At 44.0% G+C, this 23,095-nt stretch overlaps 1 protein-coding gene across 1 annotated transcript in view; it reads right to left on the bottom strand.

The window, feature by feature from the left end:
* Dock4 (dedicator of cytokinesis 4) overlaps nt 1-23,095 on the bottom strand; it is a 413,592-nt gene that overhangs the window by 3,171 nt on the left and 387,326 nt on the right. The window contains exons 42-51 of the mRNA XM_059279518.1: nt 16,417-16,593; nt 15,474-15,557; nt 12,659-12,778; nt 12,214-12,335; nt 11,769-11,889; nt 9,776-9,857; nt 9,499-9,608; nt 7,614-7,686; nt 5,644-5,757; nt 2,862-2,923 (exon numbers count right to left, since the gene is read on the bottom strand). Of these exons, the coding sequence (XP_059135501.1) occupies nt 2,862-2,923; nt 5,644-5,757; nt 7,614-7,686; nt 9,499-9,608; nt 9,776-9,857; nt 11,769-11,889; nt 12,214-12,335; nt 12,659-12,778; nt 15,474-15,557; nt 16,417-16,593 (1,065 nt within the window). The remainder of the gene's footprint in view (nt 1-2,861; nt 2,924-5,643; nt 5,758-7,613; nt 7,687-9,498; nt 9,609-9,775; nt 9,858-11,768; nt 11,890-12,213; nt 12,336-12,658; nt 12,779-15,473; nt 15,558-16,416; nt 16,594-23,095) is intronic.

The following is a 23,095-nucleotide window of genomic DNA, read 5'->3' as shown; positions in this document are numbered from 1 at the left end:
TTGCTATCCTAGGCTAACTTAACCTTGGTGTGTGTGTGTGTGTGTGTGTGTGTGTGTGTGTGTGTGGTGTGTATGTGTATATGGATGTGTTTTTGTGTGTGTATGTGTATATGGATGTGTTTTTGTGTGTGTATGTGGACGTGTGTGTGGTGGTATTGTGTTCCCCAAAATATTGTGCACCCTAATAAACTTATCTGGGGCCAGAGAACAGGACAGCCACAACATTAAACACAGAGGATAGGCAGTGGTTGCACACGCCTTTAATCCTAGCATTCCAGAGGCAGAGATCTACCTGGATCTCTGTGTGTTCAAGGATACAGCCAAGCACGGTGACTCACACCTTTAATCCCAGAAAGTGAGCCTTTAATCCCAGGGACTGATGGCAGAAAGCAGAAAGATATATAAGGCGTGAGGACCAGAAGCTAGAAGCTTTTGGCTGGTTAAGCTTTTAGGCTTTTGAGCAGCAGGTCAGCTGAGATTCATTCTGGATAAGGACTCAGAGGATTCCAGTCGGAGGAAACAGGATCAGCTGAGGAATTGGAGAGGCGAGGTAGCTGTGGCTTGTTCTGCTTCTCTGATCTTCCAGCATTTACCCCAATACCTGGCTCAGGTTTGTTTTTATTAATAAGACCATTTAAGATTCAGTTGTGTATATGGATGTGTTTTTGTGTATGTATGTGGATGTGTGTGCACGTAAGTGGTGTTTGTATGGATGTGTGTGCACATAAGTGGTGTGTGTGTGTGTGTGTGTGTGTGTGTGTGTGTGTGTGTATTCAGGTGTATATGGAAGTCAGAGGTCGCTGGGTGTTGTTCCTCAGGAGCCATTCACCTTGCTTTTCTAAGACAGTGTTTCTCCCTGGCCTGAAGGTTGCCAAGCAGGTGAGGCTGGTGGCCAGGGAGCACCAAGGATCCTGACTCCATCTCCTGGCACTGGGACGGGCAGTGCATACCACCACAGCTGCTCTCTACATCGGTTCAGGGGTTGGACTCAGGTCCTCCTGCTTTCAAGGCAGGCACTTTACTGACCGAGTTACTTCTCCAGCCCCTAGCCTCTCTTTTAAAAAGAAATAATGAAGTAGGCACAAATCCTTCCATTTAATAGGAGCATATAATTAAGCATAATGAATTATGAGATCCAAATTCACTGGTATCTTTTTCCAAAAAGAGATCTCAAATTCAAAATAAGATAGGTAAGTTCAGTCGTCTGTAAAGGGTCAATCCTAATGTTTTGGTGGGGAAAAAACCACCCTAAATTCTATCAGATAAGATATTTAACTTCATTCCAGTTATAGAAAAGCTTGAAACTTGGGAGTAGTGTGCCCTCTAATGTAACCTGGGAGTTACAGCACAAAGTATGATCTCCCTCTCTCTCTCTCTCTTATGCCCTTCAAGCTCCATTTAAAAAGACATGTTTCCGAGACTGCCTCTGGCCAGTAGGACTACATGCATACCCGTCCTAGGACAGTACAGACCAGCTTGCTAACTAGAGCTATTTAACAGGTGTGTGAGCATTTTGTAGCAAGGCTTCCTTATTCCTTAAGAGTTTAATCTCTCCATTACTTATTGTCTTATTTGTACTCTGTAAAATGGAATTGAAAAACACAGACGGTAATTCCATCACGTGTGGGAGTGCTCTGAGGATTTAGAGACACAAAGATGTGGAAGAGCCACGGCGCTTTCCTCCCTCACATCAGGGTGATGACAAGCAGTGGCTTCCCAAGCAAACGCTGTCACGTGGACGGTATGGTAACAGCTGCACTGCAGAGTGACAGCCGAACTAGAAAATAATTTGCACTTCCCAGAGAAGTTTTACATCACGAATTTTGGCAACAAATATCAAGTCACACTTCTTAGAGTTTTTCTCCCTTTTTTTGGTGGTACTTCCTGTTTCCATCAGCGACTGTCCTCAGTAGCATGGATGCAGGGGGTTACAACCTGTCCCAAAGTATGGAGACTAATTTGTCTTTTCATCTCAGCAGGCACTGTCTTAGCAACACAAGGACACAGGTGTGGAAAAACCATCCTTTCAACACTTACTCCAAACTCTTGTTTGCTTCTGGGGTTGGGTTCTGAACACTACCCTTCTCCAGTGTGCTGAGAGTCTGGTGGCCAGTCCACTTGAATCTGCGTAGAGGCTAAATATTGTTTGTCTTCAAGAGGGATGTGCATGCTTAGAGATGTTAAACACCCTGTGTTTATATACCCTGTGACCTTTAAAGCTTCTGGTTTGTTCTCCACAATGTTTTCTTTGTCTGTTTTTCCATTTTTACCATCATGTATTCCATGTTCAAGGATGAGTTTGTAATGTGAGACATTTTTAGTACAAAGTGTTAAGAGGACAAGTTGAGTTTGGCTTTGCCAAAATGGATGAGGTTGATGATGAAACCCAGAAAGCTACAGAAGAGTACTTAGGAGACTTCAATTACTGGTGTTGTTCAACCTAAGTGTATACACATATGTGTTTGATGTGTTTCTAATCAAAAGACTAAGTCAAAATATCCTAGGAGTTACTCTGGGACTCTAGTTCTTTTTTTATTCAATGGATTTGCAGACTATAGTTTGATAAGTTCTCATTGCCACTATTTGGAGAATTAAACTGCTACTATTACTTCTAATAATAATAAAAAATAAAACAAATAATTGAAAACAACAGTAACAACCACCCAAGAGAACTGCATTCTTGGGCGAAGTTCTCCAAGGGGAAGACCAAGCTGCTCTCTCATCCATTTTCCTCCCTTTCTGAGATAGGTCCTTGTTTTGAATGTAGGAATGAAAGCACCTTTAGATGCACTTGGGGTAAGATTTCAAGGACAAAGGAACCAGGGCCAATCTTTGGACCCAGTCTAAGAACAGGCTTGTACCTTCAAAGGAGACCGTCCAGCAGGTGATGGGGATACTGGTGTTGTGTGTCTTGCTGGTGAAGCTGTAGATGGAGAGAGAACATTTTAATTAAGAAAAACCAGAGAGCTGCACATGCCCTCTATAAGTACAAATCTAGGCAGAAGTTAGTGTATCAGGATCTCCTCAGCAAGGGAAGAGGGAAAATTGAGAGGAGAAGCTCATGGTGCCTGTCTAGAATAGATTCCTCACAGAGGATGGTGCCACTAAGACACGGGTCAATTAGTAAAAAGCTACACGTGCACACACGATGCCCTGACTAGAACGGTATGGCCCCAAACTGCTTCCATGGCCTTTCCTTTTCCTTTTTTGCTGACAAGGTTTCATGTAATCCAAGCTGGTTTTGAACTCTGTATGTATCTGTGGATAACACTGAACTCCTTATTCTCCTGACTCTACCCCCTGAGTGCTTAGGTTATGGGTTTGTGCTACCACACTTGGCTCTAATATCCTTCTTATATCCCCCAAGTCCAGATGCTTTTCATCACTCAATCTCTTTATCTCATAAAATGCTTCCGGTGTGAAGTGCCAGGAGTCCTTGGGAGATGGCTGCTGTCTTTGACCTGAGCAGCAATGGGAATATTACGGCTACCCAGGCAGCCTAGAACAGGCCCATAGAGATACTCAGAAAGCCTTCTCTTTCACCCCACCTCCCAACATTCCCAGTGCAGATGGAAAACTTGTCCATGTCAATACCAAAGGTGAGCAGCTTTCCACTGTCCTTCTAACACCTGTCTGGAGGCCTTCCCTCGGTCCCCTGACTTTCAGGTCTCACCATCATGGCAAAGAAGAGTGCCCCCTGCTTCTCCTGGGTTCTCAGGTCTGATATCTGGGCCCCAGCACGGGAGGCGGTGCTGCTCTATGTGTCCCTATGGACCCGCTCTTGCTCTCTAGAGTGTAACTGCATAGCATAAAAACAGCTTGAGACAGTCAATAGGGTGAGGGCGAGCTATCCTTCCCAATTGCACACAGTGACTTTGGCAAGTGTAAGCTGTGGTCCTCTGTGATTACCTGCCACTCTTCCAGCCATCACACTGAGGTTGGGAACTCATAACAACCTACAGAAAAGCTGCAAGGAAGAACGACAGACAGGTGCACAGCCCCACAACACGGACCACAGACGATGACATCGGGACGGACCATGAACGCAATCAGTACAGAAGGGAGAGCAGCCCTGCCAATCAAGCTACTTGGAAGGAGAAGGGTCATCGGGCTGTGCTGAGTCCATTATCACACTGCAGGGTTGGGTAGCCTCAGCCCTGCATGCCAGCTCCTAACATCAGTGCTGGTTCTCCGGTCCCACGTGTTGTGAGTGCTGAGCAGGAAGAAAATCCTGTGTGTACAGAGAAACCAGCCCTCATGTGGGCTCCACATCCGCTGCTACTGTGGCAGAGGTCAGCGTTTCCTGTTGTTTTTGACTCAGTTTCAGACAGTAGCACAGTCCTGGCACCTAGTGCTCATTCTCAGAGCTACATGCCTAAAAAAGGTCCATCAGCACCATTGTTGTCGAATTGGAACTGTCCCAGGAGACCAGATAGCATTGATGATGTTCATTCCTTAGTAAGAACTATCAATCTTATTGTTCCTTAAAAATGCCTTTCAAGTTCCCATATTCAGGGGGGCACAGCCAGGCCTTTAATCTAGAGACTGCCTGAATGTACGTGTATCACCAATGACATCAAATGATTTGGCTAACGAGTCCTCATTTCCACAGTCAGACTGATACACCAATGCAGATGATTAATAAAACCTAAGTTATTCCTCGTTCTGTTGAAACCTCGCATGTGCCTTTCAGAAACTATCCAAAGGATGAGCAGCTACAATATAGTAAGGGAAACAGGAAATGCCGAGTCTAGAAAAATCTGCCAAGGACACAGCACCATATTCTCTTCGGTTTTTAGGCCAGCTATGTCTGTAGAACTCCAGCAGACATAGGCAAATGCCGACAAGATCTGGTTACTGGAAAAAGCAGTCAGTTCAAAGTGGGGGGTCTCTCTTAAAACTGCCTCCCATGGAGGTCACCAAGCCAGTGGCGTGTTCAGACGGAAAGCTGGCCTTTTCCCACTAGAAACGCCTAAGAGTCAGCTCGGCCTCTGCGTTTCTCCTGAGACCCAGGGCCAGGCTGGAAGTTCCCCAACCATTTTCAACACTCAGATGCTAGTGAGTGGGAGACTCCCAGGAATGGCTTGGTAAAATGCTAGCTTCAGCCTCCTGTCAGGGATTTAATCTTCGGGCTCAGGAGCCCTGAGGTTGGCTTGAGGATGTACAAGAGATGCAGGTTCCCGCATCAGCCCTTTGAGTCCTACCACGGCTGGCTACAGAGCTCTCAGAGCGGCAGACAACTTGGGATGTCAGAAGCCGCTCAAAGCCACCGTGAGTTGGTTCAGCTGACACAGTGATGTCATTGTTAAGAAAGATTCAAGAAAGCAGTTGAGTTAGCAGAGACTGGAGCAAGCGAGGTTCAGAGGAAGTGTGAGTGGCCCACGAGCAAGAAGGTTTGAGCGTGGTAATGGCGAAGAGAGCATGCTCAAAGCCTACCTGAACGGCTTATTAGGAACGGACCGCTGTCAGACTATGTGGCGGAAGTGCAGGGAATGGAGGCGAGCACTAGAAGTGAAATGTTGCTAGCAAGAGTTTTACCTCAGAAACCAGATGCCTTCCTTTCTCTGAGGAACTCAGGACAAGCTGAAATACTCATTATACTTATTTTATGAAAGTGATTGTTCAGACGCTTCAAATACCCACCAGTCTGTGTGGGCCTTGGAGGGACAGGGGGAGAAATAAGTCTCCCACCGTCCGACAGGGTCTTGGCTTCCTTCCCACTGTCCAGGCTCCAGCTGCTAGGGGTGGGATTCACAGCTGGAAGGGAATAACAAAGCTAAAAACACAAGATCCAGCTTTGCCTTTCAAATGTTTGAGATCTTAGGAGAAAGTCAAAATTATCCAGAGTGAAAGAAAAAGAAAATACCAACTGGATTTCAAAAAACCCACAAAACCTTAAGCCCCAAACAAGTAGGAGACTTCCCGATTACTAAACCTCTCTAATTGGTTACCTAGCGGAGTTGACATTTAACTGGGTAACCGTGTGTCTCTTTATTTCCCTCAAGCTGTCAAACAGCGCTACAAATCTCTATGCCGGAGAGTATCAACCTGCTGAGAATTACAAATGTCTTTAGATACTAAAAAACAGATGGAAAATAGAGTCATCAGTCTATTTGTAGAGGTTTCCGGACAGGCAGCATCTAAAGGAGGCAAACGGCGCTCATGTTTCAGCTGTGTGGCACAAATACCAAGGACCGGTCTGAGGGTGCCACACCATCTCCCTGCCCAGTGCTGTCCAGAAAGGACTCTTCCCAAAACACCATCTCCCTGCCCAGTGCCGTCCAGAAAGGACTCTTCCCAAAACACCATCTCCGTGCCCAGTGCCGTCCAGGAAGGACTCTTCTCAAATCGAGAGATTACACTAAATAATTCCTGAGAAAAGAACTTGGACTGCTGATACCATCGTTCTTATTCTGCAATCCATCTGCTCCATGCATCAAGACATAGGGATACTACGGAGATCCCTGCTAGGAAGCAGGCAGGACACACAAGGTTATGAACAGACACTCTGCAATGAAGTTTCTAACAGTAAACCAGAGTTCTGGCTTGCTTTCTGGGCAGACACTGCCATCTGATGGACCCAGTGAGGATTGCCACAGTTTATTCCTCCAAATTACTGCTTTGATTTAATGGGGGTAGAGTTATTTTAAACGTGGATTTTTTTTTTTTCTCTATTCCTTTTGTATTTGCTCTGTGGTTTTCTTTAGTAAAGTGGGTAAAAATAACAGCACATTTCCAGTTTCTCCTGGTAAAGATCAATGCTCGACTTAAAACATTAAAGTTAATTCCATACTTAAAAATAATTTTGGCTAGGTCCTCACTAATTTTCATCTCCCTTTGGGAAGTTTTAATGTTAATGTATCAGTGTAGCAAAATGGTAATAGAGCCTAGTTCTTAATGGGGGCAATTAAAGTGCACTTTCCTGGGACATTTCATTAGTGAGTTTGACTCATTGGCCCGGGAGACTGCTATTTTTGAGGCCTGACCCTGAGATAGGCAAATGGGTGATTTACTGCAAGTCCCCACACCCACCGTTTCGGGGGTGACATTCAATCTGCCCTTCTTCTTCTTCTGTGTGTTGCTAATTGGCTACTTACCACTATGCATGCATTTGGTTATTTGTGTCTGTATGACCTTGAGGCAGGGTACACTCCATTATGCACTGGATTGCAAGGCTTACACAGTATTTAATTGTACAAGAGCCTATTTGAGTCACCACAAACAAGAGATGAGCTGCCCGAATGAGCTCTGTAAAGGAGACAATGGATGGGGATTGTGGAACCAATCTCAGGAGAAGCTACTTTGATTGTGTGAACTGGTGGCCTAATTGGCAACTCTGCTTTCAAGAAGAGTAGGGCTTTGTCTGGGCTCACCGAACAACAGAAAGTCATTACACAAAGGGGTTCCCAAACTGCTCAGATTCTGCCCTTAACAGTTGATGGAGAATGGATCATAAATAAATCTTTCACTAATTCCCTAAAGAGCACACTCATCCTGATCACTATAGTGCTATGGAGCCCTACCTGCCACACGGCACATGAAAGACTGGAGAAAATGAAGACACAACAAAGCCTGACACATTCTAGGACCCCCGGGGGTTGGATGGTACCCACCTTTCTCAGGTGCAGAAAGATTGGGGTCACTGCGTGGCAAGGCCCCATCTCCAATATGATTAAACAGCGTTCTCTGAAAAGGGAGAAGATGCATGTTTATGATGTCATATGCTGAGTGAGACATGATGCCTTTTAGAAAATGATATGGTTATCTCCTTATGAAACTTTTTGCTTAAAGTATTTTCTATATGGTGTAATGAGCCTAGGACCAAAGAATTAAACTATATTTAAGGGGAAAGGGGGAACAGAGACTTAAGTTTTCTGAAAGAAACATAATGTTGTGTTTTATATTAAACATAAATGCTAAATACTTATAATTATATAATGCTTCATAATAAACATAGGGAAAATGAACAGTAAATACCAGCTAGGTATGCTGTTCTTTAAGCGTACACCACTAGACTGGCAGTTTGACATGTGAATAGGAATTAGAAGAGAAACATCAGTTCAAACACCTACTCCATCATGGTTTAAATCCTACAGTAGGTAAAAAACATGAACTGATGAATGTTCTGTAATTTTTAACCTACAGAAATATCAATTTTACATGGCTCTACCTAACTCATGAATAGAAAAAGTGGACACCTACAGCATTGTACATCACTGCAGTTTTGTTTCAAATTTTACCCAAGGCAGATAACTTGGGGCTAATCAAGGACGCCCTTCAGAGTTTCCCATGCTGGCACATGTTCTCTTAGAGCAGATGAAACAAACTGTGAAATCCCCTTGTAATGCCAGTGACAATGGGAAATAAAACTGGTTAGCTGGTTCAGCCAAACGCACTCAGAAATCATTTCTGCAAGACATCAGTGCTGCGCAGAGGAGGGATCCTGGGCCTTTCAGGAAGTTCACACAATCAGCAAAGATAAACCAATCAAGCCAAATCCCACTCGCTCTCATCCATTTCCAGATGCAGCTACAGACTTCTGCCAGGATGGTGTAGAAAAACAGAGAAATTAGCTGGAGCAGAAATAAATAGTTTTCTCTGCTCTTAAAATTATTCCCAAGTAAACTGTAAAACTCAGGCATACAACATAAATCTTCAATTTTGTACCCACCCTTCAATGCACTGTGGCCCTGTGCTCACTCAGGTTGAGAGGAATCATTTTAAAGGGAAGTTTGAGTGACAGGCAGAACCACATTCCCTAGCTCCTATGAGGGGTTCAGGGACATCTCCAGGACACAGCTGCTTCCCTGGTAATGCACGGAAGAATAATGGCAAAGGCAAACAGATTGCTCCTGCTCTCTTGGGGAACGGAATCAGCCGGAGCTGTCCTCAATAGCTACGGGCAAACAGGAAGTTGTGGGCAGAAGCGGCAGTCTTCTGCTAACTTAAGGTTCCTCCCTCCCCAGACTTCCGCTTCATACACATGCAAACACACACACAGATGGTTCATTCATTAGCTTCCCCTTGGGATGTTGCTGTAGCAGCAATGAGATGAAGGAGGACCCAGACATTCCCTCTCATTCGCTGTTCAAGCTGCAACCCAGATATAAGTCTAGAACAGTGGTTCTCAATCTGTGGGTCCAGACCATACTGGGGGTTGAATCAGATACCCTGCATATTAAATATTTATGTTACAATTCATAGCAGGAGCAAAATACAGTTACGAAGTAGCAAGGAAATAATTTTATGGTTGTGGGGTCACCACAACATGAGGAACTGTATTAACAGTTTGCAGCATCAGGAAGGTTGAAAACCACTGATGTAGAGTGATGAATCAGATGGCATCCCAACAGTGGCTGAGACCGGAGGTGGACTGACTCTTCACCCAGCTGGCCTTGACACTGGTTGCTTTTGGTGGCTATTGTGTGCTTCTGCAGAGACTCACAAACAACCCCACAAGCTCCCATTTTCTAGCTTCTGATTCACCCCCAGGAGTACCTGGGAAGGCTCCACAGGTGTTGGGTAGATGGCACTGCATGGTCTATCTCTTGGGGACAGGCAAGAGTTTTCTCTGGAATGTTTGTGTTTGTCAGACAACAGAGGAGAAGCTGGGAAGAGAAACAGAGAAATCATCAGTGTGGTAGCCCAGTGGGGCCTGTTCTCAGAAAACCCAGCCTTGTGGCAGTTGCCAACAATATGGACCACCGAGGCCACAGTTCCTAGGCCCGGAAGATTCTTTGGGTACCAGTCACCACATTGCCCACTCTGCACTAACCTCTGGCACTCGATGGAGCAGAACTCGTCACATTAGGCGAAGCAGAATGAGTGGAACTCAGGCTTGAGGTAGATGGGCTGGGCTAGAAACACAGGGAGCTACTGTCATGCATGGTTAGGAGCTTCGGTTCATAGTGACATTTGAAACAAAATACCAACATTTATCTTTCCAAATTAGCAAAAAAACAAAACCCAACCCCCAAAAGGCCATTTAGAAGCACAGTGAAGTCTTATTAGCTCAGACGGACAAGGAAGCTCGCCTGGATTAACCAGGCACCTGAGATTTCCACTGCCGCTGGAGGAAGGAACACATGTGTATTAGTCTCAGCTCTATTCCCCAACTCTGCGCCTGTCAGCAGCCCTCTCTGCCCGCAGTATAAAGACAAGCATTTCTAGTCTTGGACACAGAAATAGGGGAGTGTTTCTAATTTTACATTTATTGACTGATGGATTGTGCATGTTTGCTGGCCTCCTATGTGAGTGTGCACATGCCATGGCATGTGTGTGGTACCTGTTGGCACCTCTCCCATCAGAGTGTACATGTGCCATGACATGTATGTGGTATACATATGTTCCTCTGCTGTGTGAGTGTGAACATGCCATGGTGTGTGTGTGTGTGTGTGTGTGTGTGTGTGTGTGGTGCATGTGCGCTCCTCTGCTGTGTGAGTGTGCATGTGCTATGGTGTGTGTGTGTGTGTGTGTGTGTGTGTGTGTGTGTTACACGTGTGATCCTCTTCTGTGTGAGAGTGCATGTGCCATGGTGTGTGTGTGTGTGTGTGTGTGTGTGTGTGTGTATGTGTGTGTGTGGTGCATGTGCGCTCCTCTGCTGTGTGAGTGTGCATGTGCTATGGTGTGTGTGTGTGTGTGTGTTACACGTGTGATCCTCTTCTGTGTGAGTGTGCATGTGCTATGGTGTGTGTGTGTGTGTGTGTGGTACATGTGTGCTCCTCTCCTGTGTGAGTGTGCATGTGCCATGGTGTGTGTGTGTGTGTATTGCACGTGTGATCCTCTCCTGTGTGAGTGTGCATGTGCCATGGTGTGTGTATGTGTGTGTGTGTTGCACGTGTGCTCCTCTCCTGTGAGTGTGCATGTGCCATGGTGTGTGTATGTGTGTGTGTGTGCCTGTGTGTGTGTGTGGTGCACGTGTGGTCCTCTCCTGTGTGAGTGTGCATGTGCCATGGTGTGTGTGTGTGTGTGTGTGTGTGTGTGTGTGTTGCACGTGTGCTCCTCTCCTGTGTGAGTGTGCATGTGCCATGGTGTACGTGTGGAGGTCAGAGGACAACAGTTCTCTCCTTCCACTCTGTGGTCATCATGCTTGGCAGCAAATGCTTTACACACTAAGCCCTCTAGCTGGCCCGTGTGAGTGTTTCCAAAAGGCACACAATCTGCCTTCTACTTATCTTTAAAATCGTGTGCTCAAAGCATACAATGGGAATCGTATTGTGGCCATTTCCAAAGGCAGCGATAGGAAATTCAGCTTTATTTTACTCTCCTAAAACAAAATGCTTTAAGACTCCCAGGGGCTCCGAAATACCTTTAAAAAACTATGCATTTTCTTCTATTTTTTATTACTGAAAACTTTCTTATACAAGTATGCAAATTTTATAATGGGGCCTCAAGCCACAGGGGAACTCGTAAAGAACCACTTTGGAACACTATGAGGCAGCTAGTGTGCGTCAACATGCTCCAAGAACCTAGGACCCAGGAAGCGAAGAGCCACCAAGGTCAATCTGAAAAGCTAACCTTGGGCAGCTTGCCCGGGCTTTTCTGTGGCTTGCTTATATTTTCTTAAAGTGATGGGCGGTTTGGAGAGGAACATCTCTGTGGATTCCAAAGGCCAACAAAAGCAACATGGAGGTTTTTTTTAAAAGGTTGGTCCTTAGGTCAAGTTCTTGCTTGAAGGTCTGTTCATGAGCCCCGCAGAATGGACAGACACTCTCATGATGCAGACAGAAAAGGAATAAACGCGAGCAGACAAAAAGCTAATGAAGTACCTGCATGTTAAAGACTTCGTCAGAGCTTTCTGATTGCCCTGTAATATTGCTTACTTCAGCAGAGGCTTGGGAGGACAGCGAAGACGAGGAATACCGGTTGGCAGCTGGGTAACTTAATGGGCTGTGGCGGGGGGAAAAAACAGTCGTTAACTCAGTCCTGGAACTGTGTTTTATCACATGCTGGCATGACATAACACCGAAGGGAAAAAAGACACAGCCTGTTTTGTTGTCTCCTGTTTGCCTCACTATAATCGAACGTTTGAGTTTATTTATTTCTCAGGCTGTTGCTATTTTACTAGTGGCAGATGTCTGCAGCTGCCTCGTGGCTTAATTATTTCATTAAGAAATAGTGAATTTGACAAATTGTACCATAAAGAATGAGAGAACCATTCCAGATCATCTTGTGGGGCTGGCAAATTGTAAGGTAATTCAGAATATGACTTACCTGCGTCTAGGAATTACCCTGGTACCATCTGGACTCATCGAGGCAGGGGCTGAGTTTCTACACACACGAGGGCTTCCATTAGGAAAATGAACAGGACTGGCCTGAATACAGGCAGGGAACTCCTGAAGAGGAGATGAAGAACAGATTTTATTAGAGCAACTGATGTATGAGGTACTGCAATCTCCTCAATATACATCCTCAGCATCTTTGCATAGGGACCAATTATAAATGCCAGTATTATTGACATTGACTTTTTTGTTTTGTTTTCATAAAGGGTAAATATGGCAACCATCAGGAATGTGACTGTAATATTAAAAGCTCCAGTGGAAAATGCTGCAATGTGGTAGAAGAACCAAAAGATGTCACTATTGGACTTTTTATCCATCAAATCACAGGAAGCAGCAGCCGTGGTTAGATGGCCCCACCAAGGCCCTTCAGCACACACCTGTATCCCAAAGCTTGATTTCATCACAAAGAACTGGTCCACCAGTTTTTTGTGCAGGGGTCTCATATCTTGAGGTACAAACTTCTCATGCACGGCCAGACCAAACTCCAGAATCTGTGCCTTGATAACAACACAAGGAAAAGCCCACATCAGTGACTAGTTCTCATGGGTGCTTGCTGTGAACCACACATTACTGTAGACCTTCTACATCTGACCAGTGGGAACAATAAATAGTCGCTCCACAGGTGAGGAAACAGGATCCAAAAAGTCACATATGTAGTAAGTAACAAATGGGGATTTGAACTTGGGTCTGTCTGACTCCCCAAACTTGGCTTTCCTACTTCACTTTCCCCAAGCTCCTCCCTGTGTATCTCCTGTCTTCAATGATCATCTTCTCTAGTGGCTATGGGTCCCTGGCCTCCTGGTCCCCTTCCTGGGATGGGCAGGGAATAGGGTCGAAGCTGTTTCCTGTTTGGAAGGTCAAGCAAATCTTTTCTTCAGGATGCTACCCTCTCTCCTACATTAGCCTCTCAACCTCAAGAGAGTCTCAAAAATTTTTAGGGGAGAAAGAAAAAGAATGATCAGGAACTCTGTAGCAGTTGCTATGACTTTGGTTTTTCTTTATAAATATTATTCTTGTTTACTTACTATAATATAGCCAGGGATCCTGCCTTAAAGAAAAGTTTGCCACCAGGACCCAAAAGGAAATGAAGATACACATGCAACTTTCTTTTGTTCAACTAAGCATGTGACTTCTTGGGTTTGAACAGCAGCTTTCTTCTGCATTCCAGTAAACTCTAGTCTGTGAGGCAAGCAAGCTGTGTAAGACCACAGCTGCTCACAGCTGTGCATCTGTGAAGAGTCTCCGTGGAAACTCATGGTCAGACGGGTCTGACCTTCAGAGGCTAGAGCGCCCAGCACCTTCTCTATGAGACAGGGCTGTGGCAGCTTCTACTCTGGATGCCCACCCCTGCCAGCACCTTTCCAAAGAGAAAAGCACCCTGAAATGAACATGAAAGACACACTGGAGTATATCTGATGCACAGAGGGAGAAACTGGCCTGTGGGATGAGGAGATGGGAGGAACCCAAGAGTTGTGACTAACTATAGCAGCTGCTAGCCTTCTTCATTTAAAAAAGCTGTTGGGTCACCTTTCTTTTGCTCAGATGACACTTGGGTCCTCAGGGAACAGACTCCAGCATGGAGATTAGGAAGCTCATTGTGGGGAGTCTGGGTTTCCTGCCTGTGGCTCAAGCAAAGTAGGAATCTACAGAGAAAGATGTGCTATGTAGCAGGCTGGCCAACTCTGTCAAGCCCAGGGCCTCTCTGGAACTTTATTAGGCTTTCAAGATTGTCCTGTGTTGGAGCCAAATGACCAGGCTTTATAGTTTCCCTTCAGTCTTAGAAATGGGTCATTGAGAAGACAGTGACCATGGGCCAAGTGGCTCTCCACAACTGAGGTGACTGCTACAGGACCAGGCAGCTGGATGTGTCTGTTGAACATATCCCCATGTCAACCAGACAGAGGTTCAGGAAGGATGAGGGCCTCGCCAGTCTTAACTCCTAACTGATGGTCCAACAGAAATGATGTGTCACCCAAGGTTACATGATAAGACTTTTATTTCAGTCGTTCTATATCAGAGACCTCACATTTCCTGGCCATAGCCCTTTCCATAGGATCTCATGAACAATGCCAAGCATGACACAGTAAAGTCTAACTTTGTTTTCTTGAAAAGCTTCTTAACTCCGAGCTGCTGTTTTAATTCTGGGGAAAGAACTCATTCAGGCTGAACACAGAAGACAGAATCTGAAGGAGGCTGCTTATGAGAGGGGATGCTCAGGTAAAACACAGAGATTTAAAAAAAAAAATCAACCACGTTAAGGTCTTTATACAATCCTGCAACTGTATCCCTCCCATAACCACACTGGGAACTTATCTACTTCTCTATTTTTCTTGTAGGTTAAAGTCTCTTTTCCCTGAACTAGGTACTTGCCCTCATCCATGGCCCTGTCTCTCCCCCATGTTATTATTTGGTGGATAATATCCAGAGGGCACAAATGGACTAAACCCCACCACAATCCTATTGTCTTCTGGTCTAAAAACGTGCTGTATTTATTAATTTCATATTCCCAAGTAGGAAGAGATGCTTTTGTCTCATTGTCATACATACTCTACTTTTCATGGGAACAAAATTATTTCCTGTTTAGCCCAGACTTCCAACTGCGTCTCCCATCTCAGAGGTTTGCAAACCCTTGTCAGGTAGCTATCCAACAGGGCACAGCAAGTGACAGAACACTTGCTCTAGTTCTCAGTCCTCAAAGGCACCAAATAAATAAAAGTACACTGTTCTTTGAAATAGAAAATGATGAGCACCCTGGTTTGTCCTCATAGTACAACTTCTGGGCTTTATCTGCAAAACACAATACTGCTGCAGAGCAAGTTCTACTGATTGCCTACTCGGTACTATGGCGCTTACGTGACAGTCTCATCCACTCATGTATTTATCCATGATCTTAAGGCAGCCTGAATTTATTTGAGCATGAAATTTTGAGGGACAAGTTAGCAACGTCTCCAGTAAGTCTTAGGGAGGGACATAAAGGAGGCCACATGAGATGTTACTTATAGGGGATGACTTGTTAAGTTTGTTCTTGCATCCAAGTGGGAGGAAAGAGTTGACATTAGCCGTTTGGGATACACCACAGGTGGCTCTGTCCACTTGCTGCCGCCTCGGTTAGGCTGTTCATGCAAATGCTGTAGGTGGGTATTTTGTCACAAGGCAGAGAGCCAGAGAGAATGATTGCTTCTGTTGCCCTACCTGCTCAAGCATCAGCTCTCTTAACCGTGCTATCTTCTCCCCATCTTCAGGATGACTTAAAATGTAGTCCTTGACAAAGAATGCCTAGGAAGAAAAGGGACAGTCAGAACAGGCTGGGAGAGTCACTGTAGAAGTGAAAGACACACTTCTTACTTTTCTAAGGCTTGGCATATGTAGAGAAATAGCGTGATTATGAAACATGTTTGGGGACAGATGGAGAGACTCCTATCTGTGGGCAGCTGGTCACAGGCAACATTCAGAAAGCCAGAGCTTGTACACTAAGCATCTCTGGCAAAAAACAAAAAACAACCAAAAAACAAAAAAACAAAAAACACAGCAAACAAACAAACAACAACAAAAAAAACCAAAAACCAGACCCAAGTCAATAAACTATAATAATAAATTATAAACTAAAATAAATTGTCTTAAGGTTCAATGTGGCCAAGATGGTCTTCCAGGCTACAGAGTAAGTCCCAGGAAAGACATAAAGCTACACAGAGAAACCCTGTCTCCAAAAACAAAAAAACAAAACAAAAACAAACAAACAAACAAAAAACCAGGTGAAAAGTCTACCTAAACCATCATTAACAAACAAACCACCACAAGACTACACCCATGAACCTCCTTGACTAGGCAAATTATTTTAGGTAGATATTTGTTAAACAGTTCTGACCTTCTCACTACATTTTTTTATCCCAACACAAGTACACACACTTAAAGTACCTCATCATGAAGATGGAATACATGGACCCCACAAATGGCTGGCTATATGTTTGTTCTGTTTTACAAACATCTGTGCTGATTGCAGCCATCTGTCACTGATAATGGGCCCAACAAAAAGACTTTTTTTTTTTTTTTTTTTTTTTTTTTTGCACAAAAAGATTCACAAAGCCCCAAGGCATCGCCACTGACCAGTTCTTCTCCAGCAATCCTCAGTCCTCACCTCTTGGTACCTGGAAACGCCACCATTTACTGCGGCATCTATGACTCCATTGAGGCACATGGTCAAGGGGTTGATGTTCTGCATCTGCCTCGTCTGACACTGGCTGATCAGAGCCTTCAGCTGCTGATTCTTGTTTTCTAACACTTCAATGGCATTTTCCAGGGGACTCATTTCTACCTGAAAAGCAAATGAGTGTAAATATCTACTGACTTTTATGACATTCAAAACTAAAGATGTGTGTGTGTGTGTGTGTGTGTGTGTGTGTGTGTGTGTGTGTGTGACACACAAAGGTTATCCGGCTTTTGACTCATCTGTGGTTCTTAGTAGCTCCCATCAACATCTCTTCCGGGAGCCATCCCATAGCACAGAAAAGGACGTGGAAGTCAAGGTACCCATTCATCAGGAAGGAGTGAGAACAGCAGGTGACTATATCCATTGGTGGAAGTATGGTTTGGGTAACCAGCAACTGTCCATTTTCTAATAGCGTGGCAATAAGCATCCCGTGTTTTTTATGTTCTTTTGGATGGACCCCGAATTGAATGCTTCACCCCTTTACGTGGTTATTGGATACAGAGCAGCATAGGAAATATAGATACATTAGCAGATCTTCCGGTGTCAAAGAGCTTTCAGCCCCATTGCAGAGAGGGCACATATGCCCATACAGACCCCCATATGCATTTATAATAGCACCATATGGTGGCACAGGATGGCACACAGTTGGGAGTTACAGAAAACAAGATAATCACATACATGCCAGGATCCATTTCTTGGCGCAGAGCCAAATAGAATCATAATGACTTACTGGGTTGGGACAAGGGACCTAATTGTGACTGTGACCAAAGTGTTTTTCCAATAGAAGGCATTGTGCTGTTAATGTTACTACATTCTCTCTGAAGAGAAGGTCTGCCAGACTCTTAGTAATGAGGCAATTTGGGCACACTTATGCTCTTCTTCTTTCAGTTAGAGACACAAATGAGATAAAAGGCCACTTAGACTATCTTAAAGCAACACTGAAAAGTCTTAGAATAACTCAAGTGTATGGAAGTTAAGAATAAACATTTATCAAAGGTAATATAAAGGGAAGGGAGTGTAAGTCACAATACATGACCAGTGATTTTAATATGCATAGTCAGCAAAGAACCCATTCACGGAATGTACAAGACTTCAAAACCAGTAAGAAAAAGGTAAACAAACCCAAGAAAAACCGGGCAAAAGATTGAAACATCAATTTCACAGAGGAATAAATTCAAAATGGCCAGTAAATGTCTACAAAATGGCCAGGAAATAAATGAAGAATAATACCATAGTGACGTATTATAAAACACCCCATAGAATGGTAAAAATAAACGTGGCAATAGCAAGTGGGAGTGTAACTGTGGACACCAAAGTTCCTTTCCTGCTGCAGGAAGTTCAGGCTGCTGCATTGACTGGAAAACGGTTGAAGGACCATCACCCATGTAAATTACATAGAATAGTATTTTTACTCTTATTTTTCTCACAGTCTAGAAATTCTATTCATAGGCATACACCTGAAAAAAAGATGGAGCTGGACATGTATGTACAATGTGAAGCTGGAACCGTGTATAAAAATGTTTATAACTGTTGCCCCAAATTACTGTTTATCAACAAGAGAATTTGTAATATATTGTGGTCTGTTTATACAGTGGGATAATTATAGTAATGGGAAGCATTCATGGGAAGCATTCTTGTCATACTTAATTGGAAAAATGTCACAAGTAACACTAGGAGAATGGAACAAGTCTTGGCAGACTACACACAGTTATGCGAGACTAAGTGACTGGCTTGGAAAGTATAAATCAGTGAAAAGCAAGCAAGGAAATACATACTATAAATATCAGGATACCTCTAGAGTCAAGACAGGGAAGTGGGACTGTCATTTGGAGGTGTGCTTAAGGGCCCCTGCAATGTCACTAGCAGTGCTGGCTTCTGCGATATTAAACTTTTGTTTCCTGTGTTCAAATGCCAAAGCACAAAGCAGAGTCTGAGTCTAAATCACTGCAAGTTAAAAAGTCAAGCACTCCGGAACACAGGACAGAACGGGGCTGTGGCTTTTGCCCTTCCTGATGCTGAGGCCCTTAGACACGGTTCCGCATGCTGTGCTGACCCCGACCATACAATCATTTTCGTTGCTGCACTGTAACTGTAATTTTGCTATTGTTATGAATCGTAATGCAAATATGATTCTGTGTTTTCCAGTGCTCTTAGGTGACCCCTGTGAAAGGGTCATTTGAACCCCAAAGGGGTCAGGACCCACAGGTTGAGAACTGCTGCTTAGGAGCTGTGCATGGGGTGGAGCTGCTGTTGAAAGAACACAGACTTTCAGTTCACAAGGGCAAGAACTTGAGGAGATCAATCATTCAACAGCTGCAAACAACCAGCCCTGTTACTACGCACTTAAAAATGGTTACGAGAAATTTTATGAGTTGCTTTTACTATAATAAAATACAAAAATCCATCTTTACGTTTACAAACTCTAATACTACTAATAATTTTGTGAATATCACATAAGATATAATAAACATGTAAAATACAAGAACTTCAGAGAATATTTCCAGTATGTATTTTCGACAAAGTACAAATAATTCATAATGCTGGAGAAAACTGGACACAGGGAAGGAGTGGACTAGTCACAAAAGAACCAGAATGTGTAAATAAATATACTATAGCAAATCTCACAGCTCTCAGTAAATACAAGTGAGTGATACACAAGCTGCCATATTTTCCTTGTCAGATCAGAAAGCAAAGGTGTCTGGGAGGAAGAGGGTAGGCAGCTGGCCTGTGGCCCATCCACTCTCCTTCCCAAGGAAGGTCCTTTGGGGAACTGGAAAGGAGACAGGTGGCCAGGTCATTTCTCCTAGCTGACCAAACCTTCACGTAAATAGGAGGAAGAGCCTATGGAGGCTTGTAGTAGGAAGTTAGTAGAAGACTTCTTAAGTAGACAAGGCCAGACTCTAAGAGAATGTCCCTGAGAAGTTTAGAGCTAAACCCTCTGGGGTATGATGTGCAGTGTCTCCTAATGTACACTTCAAACTGGGGAGCCCTGGGAACCCCACTTATAGATTTCATCTGTTATTCTAAATTGTAACATTGCTGTGAGATACAAAGGTGTGGTGGACGATGCTTCGGTCTCAGAAATCTCTCTTTGCCTCAGCAGCTGGAGCACCTTGAATTACTAAGAAAGCTTGACATTGGGAAGGGACAATGAGTCAAAGGTAACTAACATCTCTGTGGATAAGTAAGAAATGACTCAGAAGGGAATCTGAACAGGAGTCAAAGTGCAATCATAAAGCAATTGAAAATAAACAATAAAATTAAGAGGAATAATTTAATAACAATAGCTGCTATGTATTAACACAGAACAAATACACTTAAATCTATGACCTAGTAATAATAGTAAAACTCAAATCAAGTGAAATCCAAGTAGCCTTCTTGTTACTCTCACAGGGCATTAAGGACTGAACTCATTTTGAATGGAACATTTTATTTCCTTTCCTAGATCTCATAGCAATAAACTATTTGATGATGGATATTATTATTTTATAGGAATATTGCAATGAATAAAGATAGATGATGAAATATCAAAAGATAAAATACACTTATTTATCGTGTGTGTGCGCACATGTACGCACATGAGTGTGCACATGAGTGTGCACATGGAGGCTGGAAAACAAACCGGAGCAGTTGGCTCTTGCTGACCACCACGTGGTTCCTGGGGGTCGACCGCAGTTTTCAGACTTTGCAGCATGCACCTTTACCTACTGAGCTAATACCATATCTTAATCCCTAAAAGACCAAAGGGTCTGGGCAACGATGAACAATAACTGCTGATCGTTTATCCTTGCTAACATCAGAAGAGAAGAGAAGGAGGGAGGGAAGGGAGTCAGAGAGAGGCACAAAATACCTATGAAGTAGTCTTGCACAAACAAACAAAACCTCACTGAGCCTCTAGGCTTAACTATCAATTTACAAGAAAGGCAGGCCACAGAGAAACATGATAAATGACCCCACTTGGATCAAGACTTAAGGAAACATTTCAAGGCAAACCAATGTGATTCTTCAACAAAAATTATTTTTAAAAAAATGATGCCAGGGGAGCATCTAGACTAAAAAGGATTTAGGAGACACTGCACACAATGGCAATGGACATCCAGAGTCAACAAAGAATGAAAAAGAAATCAAACAGACTCTTGGTGAGGCATACGGGAACACTGGACCTTTCATAGTCAACACATAGTCTTATCACTTATATATAACATGATACGGTCGTTTAGAAATACACATAATGAGACGGTGCTGGATGAAACTGTATGATGTCACACTTGTTACAAAATGATCTGGTGTGAGGAGTGGTTAGAAGTGCAGATGAAACAAAATCCGTCCTTTTTCTGGCTGCCGAAGATGAAAAGTTAGAATTGCTACACATTTTCTCTATTTTTGTGTGACGTAACTGAGTTTCCAGCGGTCACTGGCTCCCATGGATTGGAACTACGAAGCAGGAGGCTTCTTACATGCAGGCTCCCCTGACGTGCAGGGCAGTAATGAAGCACTAGATGGTGCTGTTAGCAGGGCTGGTAGAGACTCCTGGGCTTCTGGGTAGGGTGATACATATGTATAGCTTTTATTACCTTTGTTCTTTGACAGTTTTATCCACATATAAAGTATAATTTGGTAAGTACAAATACAACCCTTTCTAATCTCCCTCACACCCCTATGATTCCATCCTGCCTATGAGTTTTATTACTGTTTTGGGACCCACTGAGTTTAACCAGGATCATCTGTGTAACCATGGGTTTGGACTCCACAAAGCCCTCCCTGATCTGTTGATAGACTATTGATAGAACCCGCCCTGTGCAGGTTCATCACAGGAAGCTGTTGTGAGCTTCGAAGTCCACGGGCTGTGCCAGCTCCAGCAGACAGCGTTCCACAGCCCTTCTTCCTAGCTAACATTCTTCTGCTACGCACCCCAGAGTAGGGTGGTATGAATGTCCTGTTTAGGGATCAGGTCCAACTGTTACAGTCAGCACTGTGAGCAGCCATGGGTCTCCGCATTCACCACTATTTATTGTGGATAGGCTTCTCTGATTAAGGCTGGAAGAAGTGCTTATGTGTGGATATAGTTATAAATGTTTAGAAGGCAGATTGGCAACATGACAATGTAGCTAAACAGGAATAAGTTCAGCCCTAGGACCTAAAATCTCCTCAGGAGTTTTTGTTTTGTTGTTTTTTTGGGGGTGGGGCAGGTATACTGCCCTGGGTATGTGGAGGGGCATCCAATCTACGTTGAGATTCCATCTCACCAGAGTCAAAATGGCTGTCGTTAAGAAATCAAATGATGACAAATACTGGTGAGGAAAGAGGAGGCCTTACTCACTGTTGGTAGAGCAAACTGCTGGGGCCCCTGTGGAAATCAGTGTGGAGGTTTCTCAAAAAAGCTAGAATGACCCACTCTTGACCAAATACCCAATGGATTCCAGAGATACCTCATGCTACTTCTGAGATAGCGACTCAACCATGCTCAATGCTGCGCTGCTCACGATAGCTAAGAAATGGAATCAGCCTTGATGGCCATCAATTGATGAATGAAGAGTGAAAATGGGGTACGTGTACACACTGTGTTTTATTCACCCATAGAGAAAAGTGCCATTAGGAAGTCTGCAGGCAAATGGATGAAACCAGGGGGAAAACGTGTACTGAGGCTCAGAGAGAGAAACACTTCCACTTCTTCCTCATTTATGGAGCCTAGCTTCAAACCTTCACATTTGTATAATTAATCTGGAGTACCTGCAGAAGTAAGCAAGGGCTACTGGGGTGGAAAATGCCTTAAGGGGGTGGAGATAGCCACACACAGGTGATATAAAGGGGGAACTGTGAGGGTGAAAAGTGTAAGAAAGGATGGGTGTGGGTAGATAGAGGAGACAAGAGGGGAGGAGGAAGGTAACCAGAACTGAGTGTACAGAAAAGCCATATGGGCGCTTACTACTTTTTAAGCCAATTTAAAACAGAAGTTAAGGAAGATTTAGAAGGACACTATCCCGGATGTTTGGATAGTGCTGCTGCTGCTGCTGTGAGCCGAGTGTCACTAAACAAGATGATAGTGCCAGGTTTGAGATACTTCCTTATGAACTGTCAGCCAAAGAGGCGCTGGAGGCCTTCAAAACAATCCAGGCGCTCACCATTCCTCTCGGTGGCCCCCAGAACTAGCTGATTAGACCTTACTGCTAAAGACACCACACACCTTGTAAGGAGTAGAGAACTCAAGGTAGAACTAAGCTGGCAGCCTTCATCCCTGTGGCTAGTGTTCCTAGTGTGGATGGTGTCTGACAGGCAGCTGGGCAAACATACATACCAGTGGTCTTTCTTTACCGTGAACTCTAGGATCAAATGAATTTGAAGCCAAACTTTGAATCTCTTTTGTCTTTCAGGTTCTGGCATTGCAGACAAGAAATTTCAGTTCATTTCCTGTGTTTATTGAGTATCTACTGTGTTCTTGAAGCCCCGTGTCGGACAGCAAGAGGCAAGCCAGTGAGCGAATGGATCACGGAGCATTCCAGGTAGGCGGAACGGGAGAACCACATGGAGGCTGCTGAGAGTGGGCTGTACTCAGGGAACAAAGTAGCCCAGTGTGACTTGTTCTCTTAGAACATAAGATTACATAGTC

This window comes from Peromyscus eremicus, chromosome 14 (assembly GCF_949786415.1).
Source record: "Peromyscus eremicus chromosome 14, PerEre_H2_v1, whole genome shotgun sequence".
NCBI lineage: Eukaryota > Metazoa > Chordata > Mammalia > Rodentia > Cricetidae > Peromyscus > Peromyscus eremicus.
Note: the sequence above shows the minus strand (reverse complement) of the source record. Positions and strands in the feature narration are given on the sequence as shown.